At 39.5% G+C, this 18,309-nt stretch overlaps 1 protein-coding gene across 7 annotated transcripts in view; it reads right to left on the bottom strand.

Moving 5' to 3' along the window:
- Nucleotides 1–15,228, bottom strand: part of cadm2a (cell adhesion molecule 2a) — a 496,729-nt gene extending 481,501 nt beyond the window's left edge. For 2 of the 7 annotated variants that reach the window (XM_077242790.1, XM_077242797.1), the window contains exon 1: nucleotides 14,743–15,075. In XM_077242790.1, the coding sequence (XP_077098905.1) occupies nucleotides 14,743–14,803 (61 nt within the window). In that variant the 5' untranslated portion in view covers nucleotides 14,804–15,075. Of the gene's footprint in view, nucleotides 1–14,742 lie in introns of all 7 variants that reach the window. The other 5 variants (XM_077242793.1, XM_077242794.1, XM_077242796.1 and 2 more) reach the window with 5 other exon arrangements.
- Nucleotides 15,229–18,309: the final 3,081 nt, after the last annotated feature.

Below are 18,309 nucleotides of genomic sequence, written 5' to 3'. Positions count from 1 at the left end.
AGAGGTAACTAACTTCAAACAAAACACAATCTGGCCCACATGGAACCTGTTCCAGCAAGTAAGCTCAGTAAATTTACACAACATTCAAACAGCTGACACATCATGCCATTTGTTTGTTTAAATCAGCAAACTTTTTTTTTTAAAAACAGCTCAGTTTAACATAATTAAACATAATTTCTTTTAAAATCATTCCACTACTTTCCCTCAACATTTAATTTAGAAAATGCAGAAAACAGTCTGCAGATTCCATCTGGACCTGCTCACTAAGCAGGAAATCAGCTGCCGTCTGTTTTAAACGCATCCTACGTCTCTCTCTCCTCATCATGTGCCTTCTTCCCAACCTCCATGACCAAATCTCAAATGGTCTGCTGCAGTTGCAGGCTTGCAGACTGCTGCAAGAAGCAGAGATGGGAGTCTGATAAATTTGCTCTGTCCCTCATAATTCCATTCACCTGTGGAAGATGCACACTCCCTGACCCTCATTAGAATAAAGTTGAGCTCAGCAGTTTGGCATTGCAGTGGCCGATGGTACAGCCACTGGACCTGGCACTGAGGACACATGGTGAAGAGAAATCAACTCAGCTGATTTCTCATTGAGTATGTTTCCGGCACTAATGGAAAGGAAGCTGTCGCTTTTTATCGGTGGACACAGATAGCCATAATGTGACCCTTATAATCCGTCCATCTGACAGCGGCAAACAATTTCCTCCTCAATCTTCACTAGATTTCTCATAGTGTCTGTTTTTAACTCGCTCTCAGCATCTCGAAGGCTTAGCCTGATCTGAGCATCTGAAAGTGAAAGGGTGAGTGGTTTCACTTTAAAAAGGAACAGCAATCTGCGATATATGAAGAGATATGTTTTGCTTGGATTTAGGATTTGATTAGCAAGCAGAGAATCATAAACCTGCCCTGGATTAATTGAGAGTCCTGTTATTATTTCAGAGCAAAAATTCACCCTCCTCCTTTAGGTCCTTAAGAAGCCCTGGCTAAAAGCATTTCCAATTCATCCATTTCTATTCATTTGTGATCAGTTTCTTTCATATTTCTGTACTACATTTTTATATTTTCTTCCCATGCTTAATATGTTGTTAATTAAAAGGTTTGATATTTGAAGCATAGAAAGAAGGATGTATACCAGTGCAATTTCCTGTGCCGCAAGAGCTTTGAGAAATAGCTCAAATATCTCTCATTGTAATATAAAAAGTATGTTCCTGTCTTTGCATTATTCAAATGTCGTGCCAACCTGGCAATCAGTCGTGCTTGATGAACCATCGGAATATATTATGACCGTTGTAAGAAATAAGAACTCGTCAATCAGATGGCAAGACAGATTTCAAAACATAGCCCTAAAAGTTCAAAACTAGCCACAACAGAACAAGAAATTATTTAATAACTGAATCCCATTTTACTTCCAACAATCTGGAATCTTTGGAAATTTGTTCCTAGATATCATAATCATAATGATAACACATATTAATATATTTTGCATTATATTTGTAATAAAATATAAAACTAATATAATATAATTATATATTGGTCCATCAAATGGTCCATTGTCCCTAATTTCTTTTTTTTTTTCAAGTCAAGTAATTTAAGTCAAGTAAATTAAGTCAATCATTTAAGTGGAAACTGATTTTTTTTTTTACATTTTTTATCATTGTTCTGTTAATCTGCTTTGGTTTTATGTAATACCAGTTTGGTGTGCCAGTGGAGTAGTCCTGATTTGGTGGCTTAATACCCCAAACACAAATCACACATGCAGATTATAAAGCCAAACGCCACCCCCTCCCTCACAATGCGGCCTGGGGTCTGAAAAAGCGCTGCCCACACGAAGACGACAACTTTCATTTGTGGGGTGGCTTCACGTCAAGCGTGATCCCTGGGGCTGCTGCTGTGATGAGACGGAAACAAACAAACAAGTGTTCAATCTTTCTCCCGCTGCCACCTTTCTTATACCGCTGAGGAAAGCACTGGAAAAGCATGGCAACTCAATTCTGAAAAAGAAAAGAGAAGAACAAGGAGGTTGATTCGTTTCAAACAGCCAGTGAGCCGGGTCTGTCTCTCAGATCCATGCAGAACAGGGGGAGACAATGCAAGAGAATTGAACCCAACATTATCAGCTCGGTACAAAAGCCTGCAGTCATCCCTCTTTTCCCTCTCGCTCTCATCTTCCCCCTCTAATTCCATTTTGAAAATGCAAACCACTGTAAAACTCCTTGCTCGACTTGCAGTAATGTTATTTTGTATGTGCTTATTATCCAAAGCTGCTTCTTTTCTGTAAGCAGTACAAATTTAGGCACAAGAGACTCCTTTGAGTTTTGGGTGCTGAACAGAAAGAAACATTCAATTCCGAAGAGTCAAGGCACTCTGACATATGACATCAGCATCTGAAGCACTGGCTAACAATAATCAATTAGCTTGTAGATAATTATAACCTGCCTGTAAGCATGCATAAGGCATTGAAAGACACTGATCTCCCAGAAGAGCTTGTCATTAAGCCCAGAAACCCAAACACATGTGAAACCATGTGCATGTCCTCAGAGATATCAGAACCAAAGATTATATTATTATACATTTAGGAGATCCAAAAGGGTTGTCCAATCATGCTCCTGGAGGCCCAATGACCAGCAGAGTTTAGCTCTAGGCTGCCCCAACACATTTGCCAGGAAGTTTCTAAGAATGTGTCCAAAATGTATTTTATACCCTTGTATACAGCACTATTTGAAGGGACAGCAATTTGTTGTGGTGTCCGAAACCATATGGGACATTATCGAGTGCACCCATTCAATCCCATAATGCTCCTCAATCAGGGATGTCCAATCCTGCTCCTGGAGGGACAATGTCCTGCACATTTTAGATCCAAACCTAGTTAAACACACCTGAAACAGCTAATCAGGGTCTTCAGGACCTCCACTAGAAACCTTCAGGCTGAAGCAGTTTGAAGCTAAACTATCCTGGACGTCAGTCCTCCTGGAGCAGGATTGGACACCCCTGACCTCAATATGAGTGTACAACCAATGTACACACAACGGCTACCCGCTAGGCTAGAGAGTATCCATGCACTTGAATTCTTGTGTCACACCAGAACATGCCGTCTGCAGAACTTCTGGTGCACTCAGTGCCCGAATTCACTCATTGGTTTTATACACTCTTTTAGTGAATGAAGGTCTATAGGGAGCAATAAACAACCCTTAAGACCTTGATTAGCTGGTTCAGTGTATTTAATCAGGATTGTAACTGAACTCTGCAGGATAGTGGCCCTCCAGGAGCAGGATTGGATACCCCTGCTCTATACTAAAACAATTTAATTTAGTTTAGATTAAAATGGATTGTTTTGTGTTTAAACCTACAACTTTTGGGATACAAACCCAGACTTTTAATCCTCAAGCCAGACCAACTGATCTAAATGTCAACCCAACATTTGCAAACGTAAACGTACATTTCCAGACATCCATCACACATAAAGTCCTAAGTTTCATGTTAAATCCTTCATTATGTGAAGGATTAGCACAAAGACCAGGCCACGCTCCTCATTCTTGAGCTGAGACCCGACTGGCAGCGTCTCGCATCTCTGAAAGCGATCAGAGCTGAAACTCTTGATTGCTGACTTGTCTGGCATTTGAGTTCAAAGCATCTGCAGGAGATGGCAGGCTGAGCGCGAGATGGCACGGAGGCGATGGGCTGGGGCGCGAGGCTGTAATGAAGTGCGCTGCCATCTCAGATCAGCCGGCTCCAATCCTCACAGGATCCATCAGCTTGTCTTATCTTTACTCATTAGAGAGAAGAGGCATTAAGAATGGTGGTTGCGTTAAGAACTACTGTGCCCTCTAAAAACAGGCAATTACACAGACGCCCCAGCATCCCGCAGAGGGACGGAGCCCCAGTCAAACGTACCATCACAAGACCTGAATCACGTGTAAGGAAATTATCCTCTTAAAACTCCTATTTTTGCAAGGTTGCTAATGCTGAATGATCTAGAAATGACCACTTTGTTTACTAACAGATGGAAAAGACAAAAAAGACACTCAATTCTTGAACTGGGGTAGCAGAGCAGCATAACAGATGGTGAAAGGTCATTGTAGACCCCTGGATTAGCTAAGCTTAGCGTGTGCAGACAGTCAGACAGTGATAGTAGAGTGTGGTCTGGTTTGGGTGCAAGTGTCTGGCCACATGGCTCTATTTTTAGTAGCACATGACAAAAGAGTTAAGCAGGATTGTCTATCTTGTGCTGGTTGTAGAGTTATTATTGTTAGGTTAACACCTGGAGTTGTGTTTTCATACTTAGCACAGAGCTGCAATTGGGTGTGAAACCACAACTGTTCTGCATCTAAAACTAAACAACTTTCAATGCAATATACTTTCATTTCTAAACAGGTCCTGATCTGCAAGCATAGAGATGTGCCTCCCGAGATCTGTTAGCTGAAGCTATAAAGAAGTTCTATTTACCCTACCAAGTGTAAGGGAAACAGGGTCTTTAAAATCAATGACCTGACAATAATAACGCTAAGACTGATTTTGTTCACCGATGCTTGAACGACAAAGCTAACACTCTTTAAGAATAGAAAAAGAAAGTGTAGACAATCCACACAAATAGCAAGTCTGCCAGACAATTCTTATTCAAAGCTGGTTCCATTTAAAAAAAATTGCTTTGTGGTTTTGAACTCATAAGAGCCATTTGTATATGAGCTGTATATTGTATTTTTTCTGTATATCAAAAGACAGATTTATGGTTTATCTTATCATTTGGCATATTGAATCTCTTTTTCTCTTCACATATTCCTTCAATGTTAATGGATTTTTTAATCATTGAGGAGAAACTAAACAAAAACAGAATTGTTAGATTCCTTACAATCTAATCAGAAACTTCAAAAACTCAGTCACTAATAGTCAACCACACTACTGAAATTATTCCTACAAAGCACAAAAATGCCATAAAATAATAACAGAAGCACGCTAATTAATTACAGTGCAGCAAACATATAGAATATTGGAATCATGGGACACGATGGGATTAGTTGTGTTGTCATTCTGCAGTCAATTCTGTAATCTCTGAAGCTCAATTTTAAGTGCCTCAATTAGATCAGCCACGAGTGGAACAATGATCTCAAAATTGAATTATGACAAATCTTATACACTTACAAATTCCTCTTCATGTGGATTTGAGGATATGGACTAGTTCTGTCCTCTTACATTCCATGCGGTTCAACAAACACCCAGTCTGTAACCTCAAATGAAAATTTGACGAGAGACACAATGAGAGTAATAAGCTAGCATTTGTGTGACAGAACTGAAGCAGCATTCAAAGACACAAGTCTTCTCGACGGGGGTAAAAAACTCTGTTATATCTGGATGTATGTTTTCAGTAAAGCTAGCGGGCTAATCTTCTGAAACAGAACATAAAAAAATAGGAGGAACAATGAGATTGTGGGAATTCAGTCTTACTATCAGAAAATGACTTCAAATTAATTATGTAGCCTATATTTGTCCATCTTAATACTGCACAATTTGAATTCACAGTGAAACAAAATGGTGGAACCCACGATCAAATGCTAAACTGCCTCTAAAACAGAGATAGAGTAGGTAAGTTTAGAGAGTGCAAACGACAAGGTAGCTCAACTTCATGTTTATCTTTGAACTGTATCAGCAGCACCATGGAAGGTGAAACATGGTAATCTTCATCATACACATGCCGAGAAACAAAGGCTATAAGCACTACGGATAAACGCTGACCTTCTCCGAGCAGGTGGACAGGGCCAGCTGATATGGAAATAGCACCACACTGTATCAACAGTGAGGACTTTCACACAGCTCATATTTATCTTCAGTAATGTATAAATCTAGTTTATCTAACAAGCTTTACTTTCATTCTAACGTTTTTGTTTTGTTTTGTTTCACATGTCCTACAATACTTCACATAGCATTGCTTTAACACCAGGCATAGCACCTGCAAAAAAAATGGCTACACTAACAACCTGTACAGGTTAATTAGTAGAATTTATTCAACTGAAAGTGTCTGACATAAAGTAACTAGTGCAACTGCACAACGCTCAACATATGGTCAATTAAATGCAATACTGAAAATCTGGAAAACAGACGTGTTTACTGCAACATCAAAATCAAACAAATGCAGTCATATGTAAATGTGGGGGAGCTTCAAGATCCAGTTGGCTGCTGAACGGCTGATGGTCTGTTACTGACTGTGAAAAGGAGGAGGAGCGTGTTTATGTGTGTGTGGGTGTGTGCGCACATGTGCTCAAGTGTGTGTGCACACTTTGGCAGGTGCATATTGTCCTGAGCTGCTGATAAATTGATTGTTTACTGTATTTGCAGGTGTTCAATTCTCTCTCACAAGAGGCAGATGGCATCACACAACCACAACAGCATAAGACAAGAGGCGAAAGGGAGGTGGAGTGATGGGCACCGAGAGAAATTGAGAGAGGAATTAAAGGAGGGAGGGTAAACCTACAGTGCACTGCAAAGATTATAGACAAACAGGTGTCACTTGATTTTAAATATGCCAAGAAAATGGCCAAAACACAGATTTAGTGGATTTGAAAATCTCACTGAGGTAAAATTAGTGACGGTTTAAAGGCTCAATGGACAATACCCAGCAATTCCCCGTCAAATTTGGTTGAAACGTGTCAATTACTGATCTCTACAATCCTGCTCTGAAATGCATGTCCTCTCCCACTAAGCCGGTGTTTGTTGCCAAGCACCTTCTATCCTCAAAGCCAGACGGTGTAGTTGTGAAAACCACATCTATTGGAGAGAGTGACAGGCAACAGTGGGCAGAAACGGATCTTTGTAGGTAATCTCTTTCATAGGAGAGCCTGCAGGGGGGGTATTTCAAGCATTTGATTTACTGACCCTCATTCCACCAAATGCCTCCAGCTCACCGTTTGCAGATGTTCAATTTTACTGAACTAACTATTTCATCTACCTTTGTCAATAAAAGTGATTGATTACCCAATCGCAGAGCAAGCCCGGAGCATGTGTCGTCTCTCGTGAAAGATTGTGTCTCATGCTAGCAAAATCCGAGATTATTTGGAAGAGAGGATAGCTAATTATCTATAAAATCCAAATGAAAACAGTAGGGGGCACAATGACAACAAAGAGGAGTGAACTATGAGTCCAGGACAGCTGTGGTTGCCAGAAATTTACCGTAAAAATATGATGACAATGTTTTAGGTATTAAAGGATGGCATATTTTTTTCCTGTATATTTTACAATTAAAGATGCACCAATGTATCGGCCGCGGATCAATTTACAACCATTGGCATATCGGCTATAGCATGAAAAAGGCAGATATAACAAACCGATGGTTCAATGTAATATTTCTGCTGTGCTGCTGTCTGCGTTTTAATGTTAATCAAACAAGACCAAAAATCGAATTTAAATAAATCGCTCACTACTCTTGACTAAATAACTTTTGTAACTTTCATAAAAATGTATATGTATAGGGCCCTATGATTCCAGTCATAAAAACGGAATTTACTGTATAATGCGGAATGTCAAGGAATTTGTCAAAGTTTTGATGAAAAAATACAAAGTAAATCGGTACACTTGAATAAAATCGTGATCTAGCCTAGTGTCTGTGAATATTAAGCGGCAAAAAGACTATTTAAATATGAATCCTGCATGTTCTGCATGAATGAATGGCGTAGACGCACAGCTACATTTACCTCACACACACTGAAGCATGTGTGACTCTCGCAGTGCTTCATCTCCAGAGAATTTTACCATTTTATTTGAGAAAATCTATAATCATAAGCACTAAGAAACTCAAAGGTCTTCATGGCAACCCGTCAAAATTGTAATTGTGACAGAAATATATTACTGTTGTACAGTAGAATTTAGCTATTTCTCAATGTAATAATAATATGTATTTAATTTCTACAGTGAAGAATATGCAATGTTATTTTACATTTGCTTACTTTATGTACCTAAAAACTGTTACACCTACCTAAAAGTACTGTTTATTTCATGTTTTTTTTATTCTGTTGTATTCATGTTGGCCTGCTGAATGTTAAATGGATCCAATCTATGTTCATTTGAAATTATTTGATGATGCAGCAATAAACTAGTATAACTTAATGCAAAGGTTTTTTTTTAAACATTGCTGATTTAAAACATGATCAAAACACTACTAGGCTATCTATTTTAATGACAAAAGTTCAAACAAAGAGAGCAAGTGACAAATATTGTTATCGGAATCAGACAATAATTGTTTGTTAATACCGCCATTGGCCCCAAAAAATCCTATCAGTGCATCCCTATTTACAACTTATTACATGGCAAATAACTAAATTACAAACAACAGATTTTTGCAATGTTTTTTTAACAGTGCATTTTTCAAAATATCTTCTTTTGTGTTCCACAGAAGAAGAAAAAAACATGTACTGTATACATATTCGAAATAACATGAAATTGAGTAAATAATGAAAGAATTTCAGCATCATATTTTTTTTACTTGTTCGACTATATACCTCAAGTCATATCTTAATCTTGAGCTAATTCCTTTGCATCTCTTTGCATTAGCTTCAATGAGATTACCAAACATACCCTGAGCTTAAGCAAATCATTTAAAATATCCAACACAAAGGCTAATGGGATACAAAAACCCTGAGAAAAGCCCTTATAAAGCCTGTCAGTCATTTACCAATAACAATCCATCTGAAAGGTCAATTAAGTAGTATAGAGAGACGACATGTATATGAGAAAATGATGAATAAAGTTATGCTTTATGTTCTAGAAGAATTCTCCTCTGAAACTATTGCAATGATTCAGCATGAGTTTGTGTTTTGAAAGCCATTCAAAAATCACTGCAAAAGGCCATTCTTTCCAGCACCTTTTAGGAGAAAGGGAAGTGTTATGCCAAGCCTAGCTGTACCACAGAACGGTTGACAGTTCCACCCACTTTTTGTTTTAACTTTTTCAAACACCTGGAAGAACAAAAGAGGGCCTTTGATCACGGGAAATCCCTCACGATTACAGCAGGGCTTCAGCGGCTTAGCTCCATTCTGAGTCTGGGGGAAACGCTCCAAGGCCTAGATGCTTGTATGCAGACTGAGAGCAAGATAGAGAGAGAGAAAGAGGGAGATGAGCCAGCGGAATGGAGGAGGAGAAAGACAGAGACATGAAACGGAAAGATGGAGAAAGTGAGAGAGAGAGCGCAAATATCTTGGGTGCTTTGTTTAGGAGGCTTCCAGCAACCCAACAAGAGGACAAATACAAAGAAGAGGAGGATATTCACCTCTAATCCTGTTCTCCATCCTGGCTCAATCAGCCAGCCAAACAAACACCCACATACGCAACACAGTGAGAAAGAGGGACACACTCAGCCTCTTTGCACTCTAAAGAAACGGGAGAAAGAGACTTGAACTGCAATGATACCACACGCACATGACAGAATGGGCCAAAGGAAGAGCTCCATATTGCAGCCCAAAGAAAGAGGCTTCTGCAATCTGTGTTGATCCCCTGCTAAATTAATGCCAAACAAATACTTATTCTAGTCAGCAGAAATGGCAGCTTATGCCCGACTCCATTTCTCACCTGTCTGAGCACATTTGCCTGTGCTGCCGCTCACCTGCACAGATGCTTTTCACGCTCCACGACTGACAAAGACAACACACCGGGAATGAAAAAAAGGCCATTAACCTCCACTTTCAACACAAATACGACTGCATATATACACACACATACGCGCCAGCCCTCTCTTGAAGGAGTGCTTTCCCACGCTACTTCCATAAAAGTGCCAGGTCCGGGAAGGCCAATGCCCAGCTTGGAGTCACTCCGTTGGGATAAGCTGGCTGAGAGGCAGGGGGCCAGAGACTTGCCTAAATGCACAGTAGCCCACTCAATGAGGTATGAAAGAAGCATTTTGTGTCATAAATAATGTTTTTCGCCCTCTTTTTTGTTTTCCCTAGCCGGCTGGGTTGGCTTTCGGAATTTGTGTATGCTTTGCATGAGAAGTTTCAAGCAGGGTTTCAGAGCACTGGATTGTCGAAGCCAAGAAAGACAGAAAGGATAAAAGATATTGTGTACACAAGCAGTCCATGAAGAGGGAATGTACCCGCAAAAGAGAAACAAGTATAAAGGCGTACATCCTCTATGAAGCAGGACCACATAGTCCTCCCACTCAGTTCTGGTGTCTCTGAGGAGGGAGCCAAGCTTTGCTATTACTCACAGCAGACGTCCACACAACAGCACTTCACAGGGACTATAGTACTCCACACACAGGGAGGAGCTGCACTGTTTGCCACATGCTTTGCATAACTGCCATGCCATCCCCAAACCCCCAGCTGCTGGCAGCATGCAGAGATCCCTATGAACGGATGTGCCAGGGATGTGCCCGCACTTGTGCTTCAAACATTTAACCTCAGCGAGGAAGACTGGCATGGCTTTAAGAGCAATCGATGACCATCACATAAAAGGCAGCTGGGATTGCATGCCCACTGCAGATGGCCACTGAGAGCAGTGGAAAATGCAGTCAAGAAATGGATAGTTGACAAATAATACTTTGTTTGGGTTTCATGTATAACATTTTGTGTAAGGGAAAGTGTATTTTAGGTGCCTGAAAGGAGCTAAAACTTTTGTTTGTTTTTTACCATTTTTAATAAACCACTTTTTGCAGTTCAAATAGTGCTGCAGTGCGATAAAGGTGTGACGTTTCGTTTCTCAGTATGACATAATGGGGATAGAAGTATAGTGGTAAAAGTGGGTTAAAATACATTTAGATTAATTTTAGGCAGGTTTCTCACATCTATGACCAATAAACTTCCATGATTTCCATAATTTCCAGTTTAAAAAAAAATTTGCATAAAAGGTATTTTCAATTTCATAGAGATTCATAGCCAATTAAATAGTTTTAAGCATATCATAACTATAAATTACTAGAAACGTACATGGTCTTTAAGGATGTTCTTATTTTCCACAACTTTCAATCATTCATGAATACTGATTTTTAGAGAGAGATTACACTCAAAAGATTACTTTCAATACAATTAAATGTAGAAATTTATATCATTTAAGATTTAGTGACTTTTCCACATCTGGAAATCACAATTATCTGATATTTCCAGGCTTTCAATTAGCATGGGAACCCAGTATAGCATGTCATCCTACAGGAAACATTGCATCAACCATCCATTTATCTAAATCAACATTTCACATACATGATTAACGCTTCAATTATCAAACAAATTCAGCAAGTCAAACTCGTTTGTGGGTAAATCAGAAAATGATATGTTGTGACTGTGAGACAATCAATCAATGTTCCACTGAAATCAAAATGATCAGACCTATTGATCACCAATTCCTGAACAGACAGGGCTACCAGAACCATCTGACCTCCATCGTTCAAAAATCAGCATGTTACTGTACTTTATTAAGCCAATTAACATGCTCGCACATGGTAGGCAGATGCAGCCAGACTCTGAGGTGTGTTAAAAGAACCAGGCACTTGCAACCAGTAAGGCTGTTGACTGGTTGAGAGACACATGCTCTGTGATTTACGGGCAGAGAGGGAGAAGGCTGGGGGAAATCAATACATTGCTTCAGTCTCACGCTTGCTGCCGACTCATTAGAAGTGAAGCCTTGAGGAATGTGCTTAATTATCTCTGATTATTAATGGCCCACCTCTCAGACTGATTATCAACACACAGCATAGGGTATTTTGTCAAAAGACGGGGCAGAGGAGGGAAGCCACACGCATGCATACAGAAGGGCGAATGCAAATACTGTCTTTCTCCTCTGTCTCTCTTGCATTCATCCTACGCATTCATAAACTGCCAGATCTGCAAGTCAGACTGTTTGAGATGTAAACACCTCTGGTTGGAAGAGTCATGTTTCACTGATATCCAGACCAAGCCAGATTGGCTTGGAATGTCTGAAATATACAGACATCACATTTTTGGTGACAAGTTTTGACATTAGGCTACGAGCTTGTAACGGATCTAACACAGAGGAAATATCTCTAGTGGTCAAGTAGGAGTCTTCGTTTTTTAGAGCACTTGCATGAATTAATTTATTTTACTAGATTACATTTTGCAGAGTAGTCAGCTGCGCTATTGCTCTACCAACAAAAAGACTATTTAATGAAACAATAAAATATTTTTGTAAATACTAATACTGCAAAAATTACAATAGCTATCATTCGGGAGTAAATTCAGGGTGATTGGGACACTTTTTTCCATTGAGATGAATTGGAAAGTGTCCCAATCATCCTGAATTCACCATTTGCCTACAGCCTTATTTAAATTTATGAGCGAAGTATTCGCCACTTCGTAACGTCGAAACCATAGCTCACCACTTTGTAAAAAGGGGTGCATGCAGGGCCGGCCCGAGGCATAAGCGAACTAAGCGGCTGCTTGGGGCCCCCTGGCCACCAGGGGGCCCCCCAATCGAGTTTAATTTTTTTTTAGATGACTTAAACAAGTGACATAATAAATTAATGAATGAATGAATGAATAATTCAAGAACAGGAAAATTCTGATTTCATGATCAATATACCTGCCAACAACTGCTGCTGTGTCTGCCAGCGTTTAAGTCATGCGCATAATCTAGACACCTCGCGAGTGCATAGACAAGTCGTGCGCAACTGCGCATAGTCACGGTATTGGTTTAAATTGGAGAAAATAGACGCAGGGGAACTTAACCTTCTAGATGTAAGGGTAGCAGTTTGAACTCTTCTCCACTTTATTATACCAGACATCAGATCACTAACTCCAAAAACCCGCGACACTCCAGTACTAAGTGCGCACGACCCATTCCTATCTACGGCAAGCCCCGAGGGGAAAAATAGATTGCATACACACAACGAGTGCCAGTACATCATTACCGGTATTATAGTAACAGACTTTGTTGGATCCTGTCATTTACAATCCAACAAAGTCTGTTACAATAATAATAATAAAAAAGATTTTGAGGACAGTTACACTGTATTGAGACAGTTGAGAAATAATACTATTTTTACAGTTTTCAACAATAATTGTCATTGTTGAACCCTTGCTCTTATTATGTTTCTGATTACTCAGTTTTGTCATTATTTTAGCAGATAATTTATTTTATATGTTTTGAGACCGTTTGTTTTAAGAAGTTTCAAAGAGTTAGTAAAAGAGTAAAGTAAAAGTTAAAACTTTTTTAAGTAGACATCTATTTTTTATTAAGTATTTATTTTGTATTAATACATAACCTCATTGTATTCATTTTTAATGTATCATTATTGCGTGACATTTTTGTCAATAATCGTCAAGCACAGGTGACTTTGCGCAGTGGGAGGGGGCCCCAAATCAAAGACTGCTTAGGGCCCCCAAAAGGCTCGGGCCGGCTCTGGGTGCATGTTAGAGTCACAATGAGCAAATGTTGACGTGAACCAAATTGTTGTTACCTGCAGCAACTTTAAGACAATATCTGAGATAGTCTAAAAAAAGTCATGTATTAAAATGTTCATATAAACCGGGCGGTGGCTGCTGCTCACTAGATATTGGCGGGACCGCGTAACCTTACTCTCAAGTGACACAAAACAAGCACTCACATATGAGCAGTCACAAACTGAACCCATCCTGCTGAGGCGTACACTGACCTCTAAACCCTCAATTAAAGCACGTATTGCCTTCCAGCGCGCCTAAAAGCAATAGGCACGTTCAGTTGACGTATTCATCAAGTATTCCTGTCACACGGTCACCCCGCGCGGATACGTCGCTCGACCTTGCCCTGCTGATCCTGATTACAGTGTCGCGCGTGAATGATGAGTACCAGCCGAAACTTGACTTGAGGTAAACAACACAGAAATGCTGACATATATCTTTATGATCTTCTGATATGGCGTAATGTCCATTTTACGGTTTGAAAATATGGGTGAATAATGCATTAGGCTACATTAACAGATTTAAACTGACAGGTGTACTTGCTCCGCAAGTCTTTCTATGAGAGGAAAAAAGCTGATGCTACTACGACCCCAAGATGCGGATTGCCGCAAATACCATACTTCCATTTTTGTCTCAAAAACACACCTAAACCTGATTATGGGTGCTAAAAAGGACTTAAACCATTAGCTTCACGCTCCGTGCGAAATCTATGGCTTTTCTAACCAGAAAAAACATAAACGACCACGTTTCAGGGGTAGGTAAAAGAAAAAGCTTTCCCTGCAAGAATAAAACAGTATACCTCAAAATGCACCACAAACTATAGCCTGTAATACAAAATATAAAAATGCACCACATGATTTAATGCTGTAACATGCCACTAAGAGACACATCGCATTTCCAAGCAATACAAATGTGCCTAAACACGCATACAAGCGCACACATACAATTTTACAAGACACTAAAAGACATGCGTTTATTTAAAGTTTCCGATCAGGTGATGCTAAGGCTGTATCAATTAAATCGTATTCCTTCTATGGTGGTGGGTTTGTCTATAACACATTTTGACTGGTAATCCATAAAAGCGGTGCTCTAGCTCAGCAGTGTGTGCAGGCTTATCCGTGATAAGATTCTGTATCAGTGTTGGCCAAACGTGCACCGTTCAGTTCCCTCAGAGCAATGATGACTAACGAGTACTCCCGTACTCACTCGGGGCCCTTTGGAAATATTATGGAAATGCAAATCATCACCATCATTCCAGGGCATAATGCTCTTCCTACATGGTGCGTAATGATGATCCCCCGACCCAACCCCCCCCCCCACACACACACACACCAAAAAATAGCAATGCACTGGTTAAAGTTTGAAGCGCTCTTACCTTTAAGGACGATCCCACAGATGCTGTACAGGGTAAACAGCATATGCTCCTTCACCATCATATTGCCTTCCTTCTATAACAACTGCCCGGTTGCCGTCAACACACTTTATTCGCTCTTTCGCTTCTCCGCGCGCTGATGATGGTGCTTATCCAGGTGCAGACTACTGCAATCAATACTACAGGCTCCTTCGATAACTTCTCCTCGGTTGAAGTCCAACTGCGCTTTCCGCACGCCGTTCACTTGACGCTCGGACTGAGCTCGAGAAGTGCGAAGCGCTCAACACAGTAGAAAAGTACAGCTCGCGCATCTCTCGCCTCCTGGGAGCGCGAGCACAGAGTCCCGCCTCCGCAGATTGACAGATGAGGACGGGGAGCCAATAGCGCGCGTCTCGAATTATTCTCAGCTCAAACTGGTTCTTGACTCTACAGTCCTTGTGGTTAAATGAACGGGGAAATGTAATGCGAGTGCGTGCAATGGCACGGATTGTCTTCTTTCTCGTTTTAACGTATTGCGTAATGAAACGATCCTGAGATGGGTGGACTAATGATGATTTAGGCACGTTTTCATGTGGATTTTGTATTACACATACTACACTCAAGTACTGAACAGCAGTCCTGAATGGACAGCTACCGTGGAATGATAGGATCTAGAAGCGCACCTCTCACCGGGATCAAATATTAGACTGTGCTTACAGTTTTACTACTGATACAAACCACTAGGCGGATAATGTTGCATTCTGTGTAGGCTATTATCAGTCCAGCAAAGATGATTGCCTACCGTTTTCAATGAAAAAAATAATATGTTTTTTATATGAAGTCAGCTTAGTTGAAGTCCTTATATTATAAATGCAGCTACAATATTACTATGCTAACCATTGCTGCATGTTGTCACATTAGGGGCAAGTTGCCAATGGATCCTGTCATTAGGCCTTATATCAATATTTAAACAGTACACAAAATTGTAAAAGATCTGTCATACAAAAATATGTAATATTAGTATGCCAAAAATGATATTAATAAATATACGTAAAACATTTAAAACAGGTGTTTGAATGGGAAAAAATTACTGCTATATAAAACATTTGTGTAATTGGAGATTGGACTATTGGCTCAAAACCTTAACAAGATATGACCCATGTGACACCTATCCCCAATCTCCACCACACACACACACACACACACACACACACACACACACACACACACACACACACACACACACACACACACACACACACACACACACACACACACACACACACACACACACACACACACACACACACACACACACACACACACACACACACACACACACACACACACACACATACATACACACAGTATTTGTAGGTCTTGTCGAGACATGCTCCCTTGAGTGGAAATTAAATGTCAGATCTTAATATTTTGTAATATATTTTATATCACACAGTGGCAGAAGTTTTATCTCATCCATTGAGCTGAGGAGAACTTAAAAGAGGCACATGATGATTTAACCAACCATTCATATAAAAGAGAGATTGTTAAAACGAAGTGGGATTTCTTTTTTAAAAGTTTTCAATGTTTCTGGTGCGATAACTCAGAAAAGTCACCTTTTGCTTCAGAAAATCCAATTTAATTTCATTTTAAATATACGATTCGATTCCTCTTCCTGCAGGCAAAGATAAGTTTGATTTCTAAAAAGTTACACACTCCGCAATTCACCATAACATTTCTTATCAAGTCTCTTCTCGTCTTTACTACTTAGCTGACACATGTTCAGAAGGTCAATCTTTATACCTCACAAGTTAATTCTGCTCTCTGACCGTCATCTTAAAATAAAATTCAAAGTGCTACATGTCCATTTTGTGTAAACTGATTCAGAAGTCATAATTGTGCTATAATTGTGTTATCTGTGCTAACACAATTAGCAAAGTACTTTAATATGATTCTTACATCAATCTATAGGCCGATATATAATTTATAATACTTTAAACTAGAAACTTAATCTCATTTTAAAGTATAATAAACGTCTTGTTATGCCTGTTTATGTGAAGCTCGCCATTCTTTTCACAATATTTATTTTTAAGTCACCCATTAGACGATAAAGCCACAGTCCAATCTAACCACACTCGATCTGTCTCTCACTCATTCTTTTTTCCTGTCTCTTTATTACACTTCCGCCTGATAGATAAAGATCCCATTGCCTTACTTGACAGCGTTGTAAGAAGATCTCCTCCCAACATGGTTTCCTCCCTCCAGAACAGTAAACACAGATGTCACAGTGAGTACGAGTGGTTCATCTTATAACGGTCAGCAGAACTGTTTCAATGGCGCATCCCCTGTACAATACAATCAAGAACCATGGTCTGTCACAAACTAGCTAACTTTGAATCAAAAACACCATCCAGAATCAAATGGTAGGCAGTCAAAGAACCAAAACACAGAGTGTTTTGTGAAAGACACCGAAAATCATAAGGGTTTCATTAGGGAAATGTGACAAAACAAAGGATTGGATTCTGTAAATAAGATTTTGCATTATTTACAACCGAATCATAGCCATGCTGATATAGAGCCATATCACACGGCTATGAGTGTGATATTGTGTTTACAATTCGACGGCACAAGTGTGTGAATAGGCTAAATAGGAAACAACAACAGAGTGTTCTTTACTAGAACTAATTCCTTCTGATACGTATTCAAATCTCAAGTTGACAGTTTAACAGTTGAGCCATAGCCTGTGTTACTAATACTAAAACGTCACTTTAGAACTAGCAACGAACGAATTCTGAGATACTTCATTGAAGCTTATTGTATTATGTAGAATAGTATAATGAGACAGAGATCGACTGAGCATTATCTGCATCTGATATTCTTCAGGTAAGTCTTATATTCATAATCACAAAATCAGTTTGAATGTCCACTGAGGAAAGTAATGTCTTTGTCTTTGTCCTTTTAACAGTTAGGGGATTTCTCATGAGAGCTCCAATGCATTTGTTTACAACCTTGCTTCAGTCCCTTTCAATATTAAAGTCTTTACTACTGACTCATAAAGACAGTCTTTGCTGCCATCTTATGGTCTAATAATGTAACTTTAACTGATGTCAAAATAACAATCACCAAGGGACCATTTCTCAATACCAAATATGGCATGTTATTTATATATAATAATGTTTTATTTTTGCGCAAATAAACACAATCAAACTGGTAATTCAAAATGTCAAAAGCAGTTCAAAAGCAGTTTCAGTTAAATAAAAATATGAAGTTATGAAACTTACTTTGCCCCTATCCAAATCGATTTGCTCTGGAACAAGTAATAGTTTAATAAGACCACAGATTTCCCATTTGATATAGATAAAATGAACTATACCAGCTGTTTAAACACTATCTACAAACAGTAAGAAGAACCAGCTGTAAATTCCCGAAGGATTGGCTGAGATATAGCGGTTCTCGGCGGGTATACATGAACGCTGAACGGCTGCTGACTGCCTGGAGCTCATATTTCCGAAAACGTCTTACAAATTTTCAAATAGGTGCTATGTTTATAAGTCTCTTGTTTGAGGTCTAAATAACTACATTCTAGCCTAA

Source organism: Siphateles boraxobius, unplaced genomic scaffold (genome assembly GCF_051911475.1).
Source record: "Siphateles boraxobius isolate OS27281-9 unplaced genomic scaffold, OSU_SipBor_1 25, whole genome shotgun sequence".
Classification (NCBI taxonomy): Eukaryota; Metazoa; Chordata; class Actinopteri; order Cypriniformes; family Leuciscidae; genus Siphateles; species Siphateles boraxobius.
Note: the sequence above shows the minus strand (reverse complement) of the source record. Positions and strands in the feature narration are given on the sequence as shown.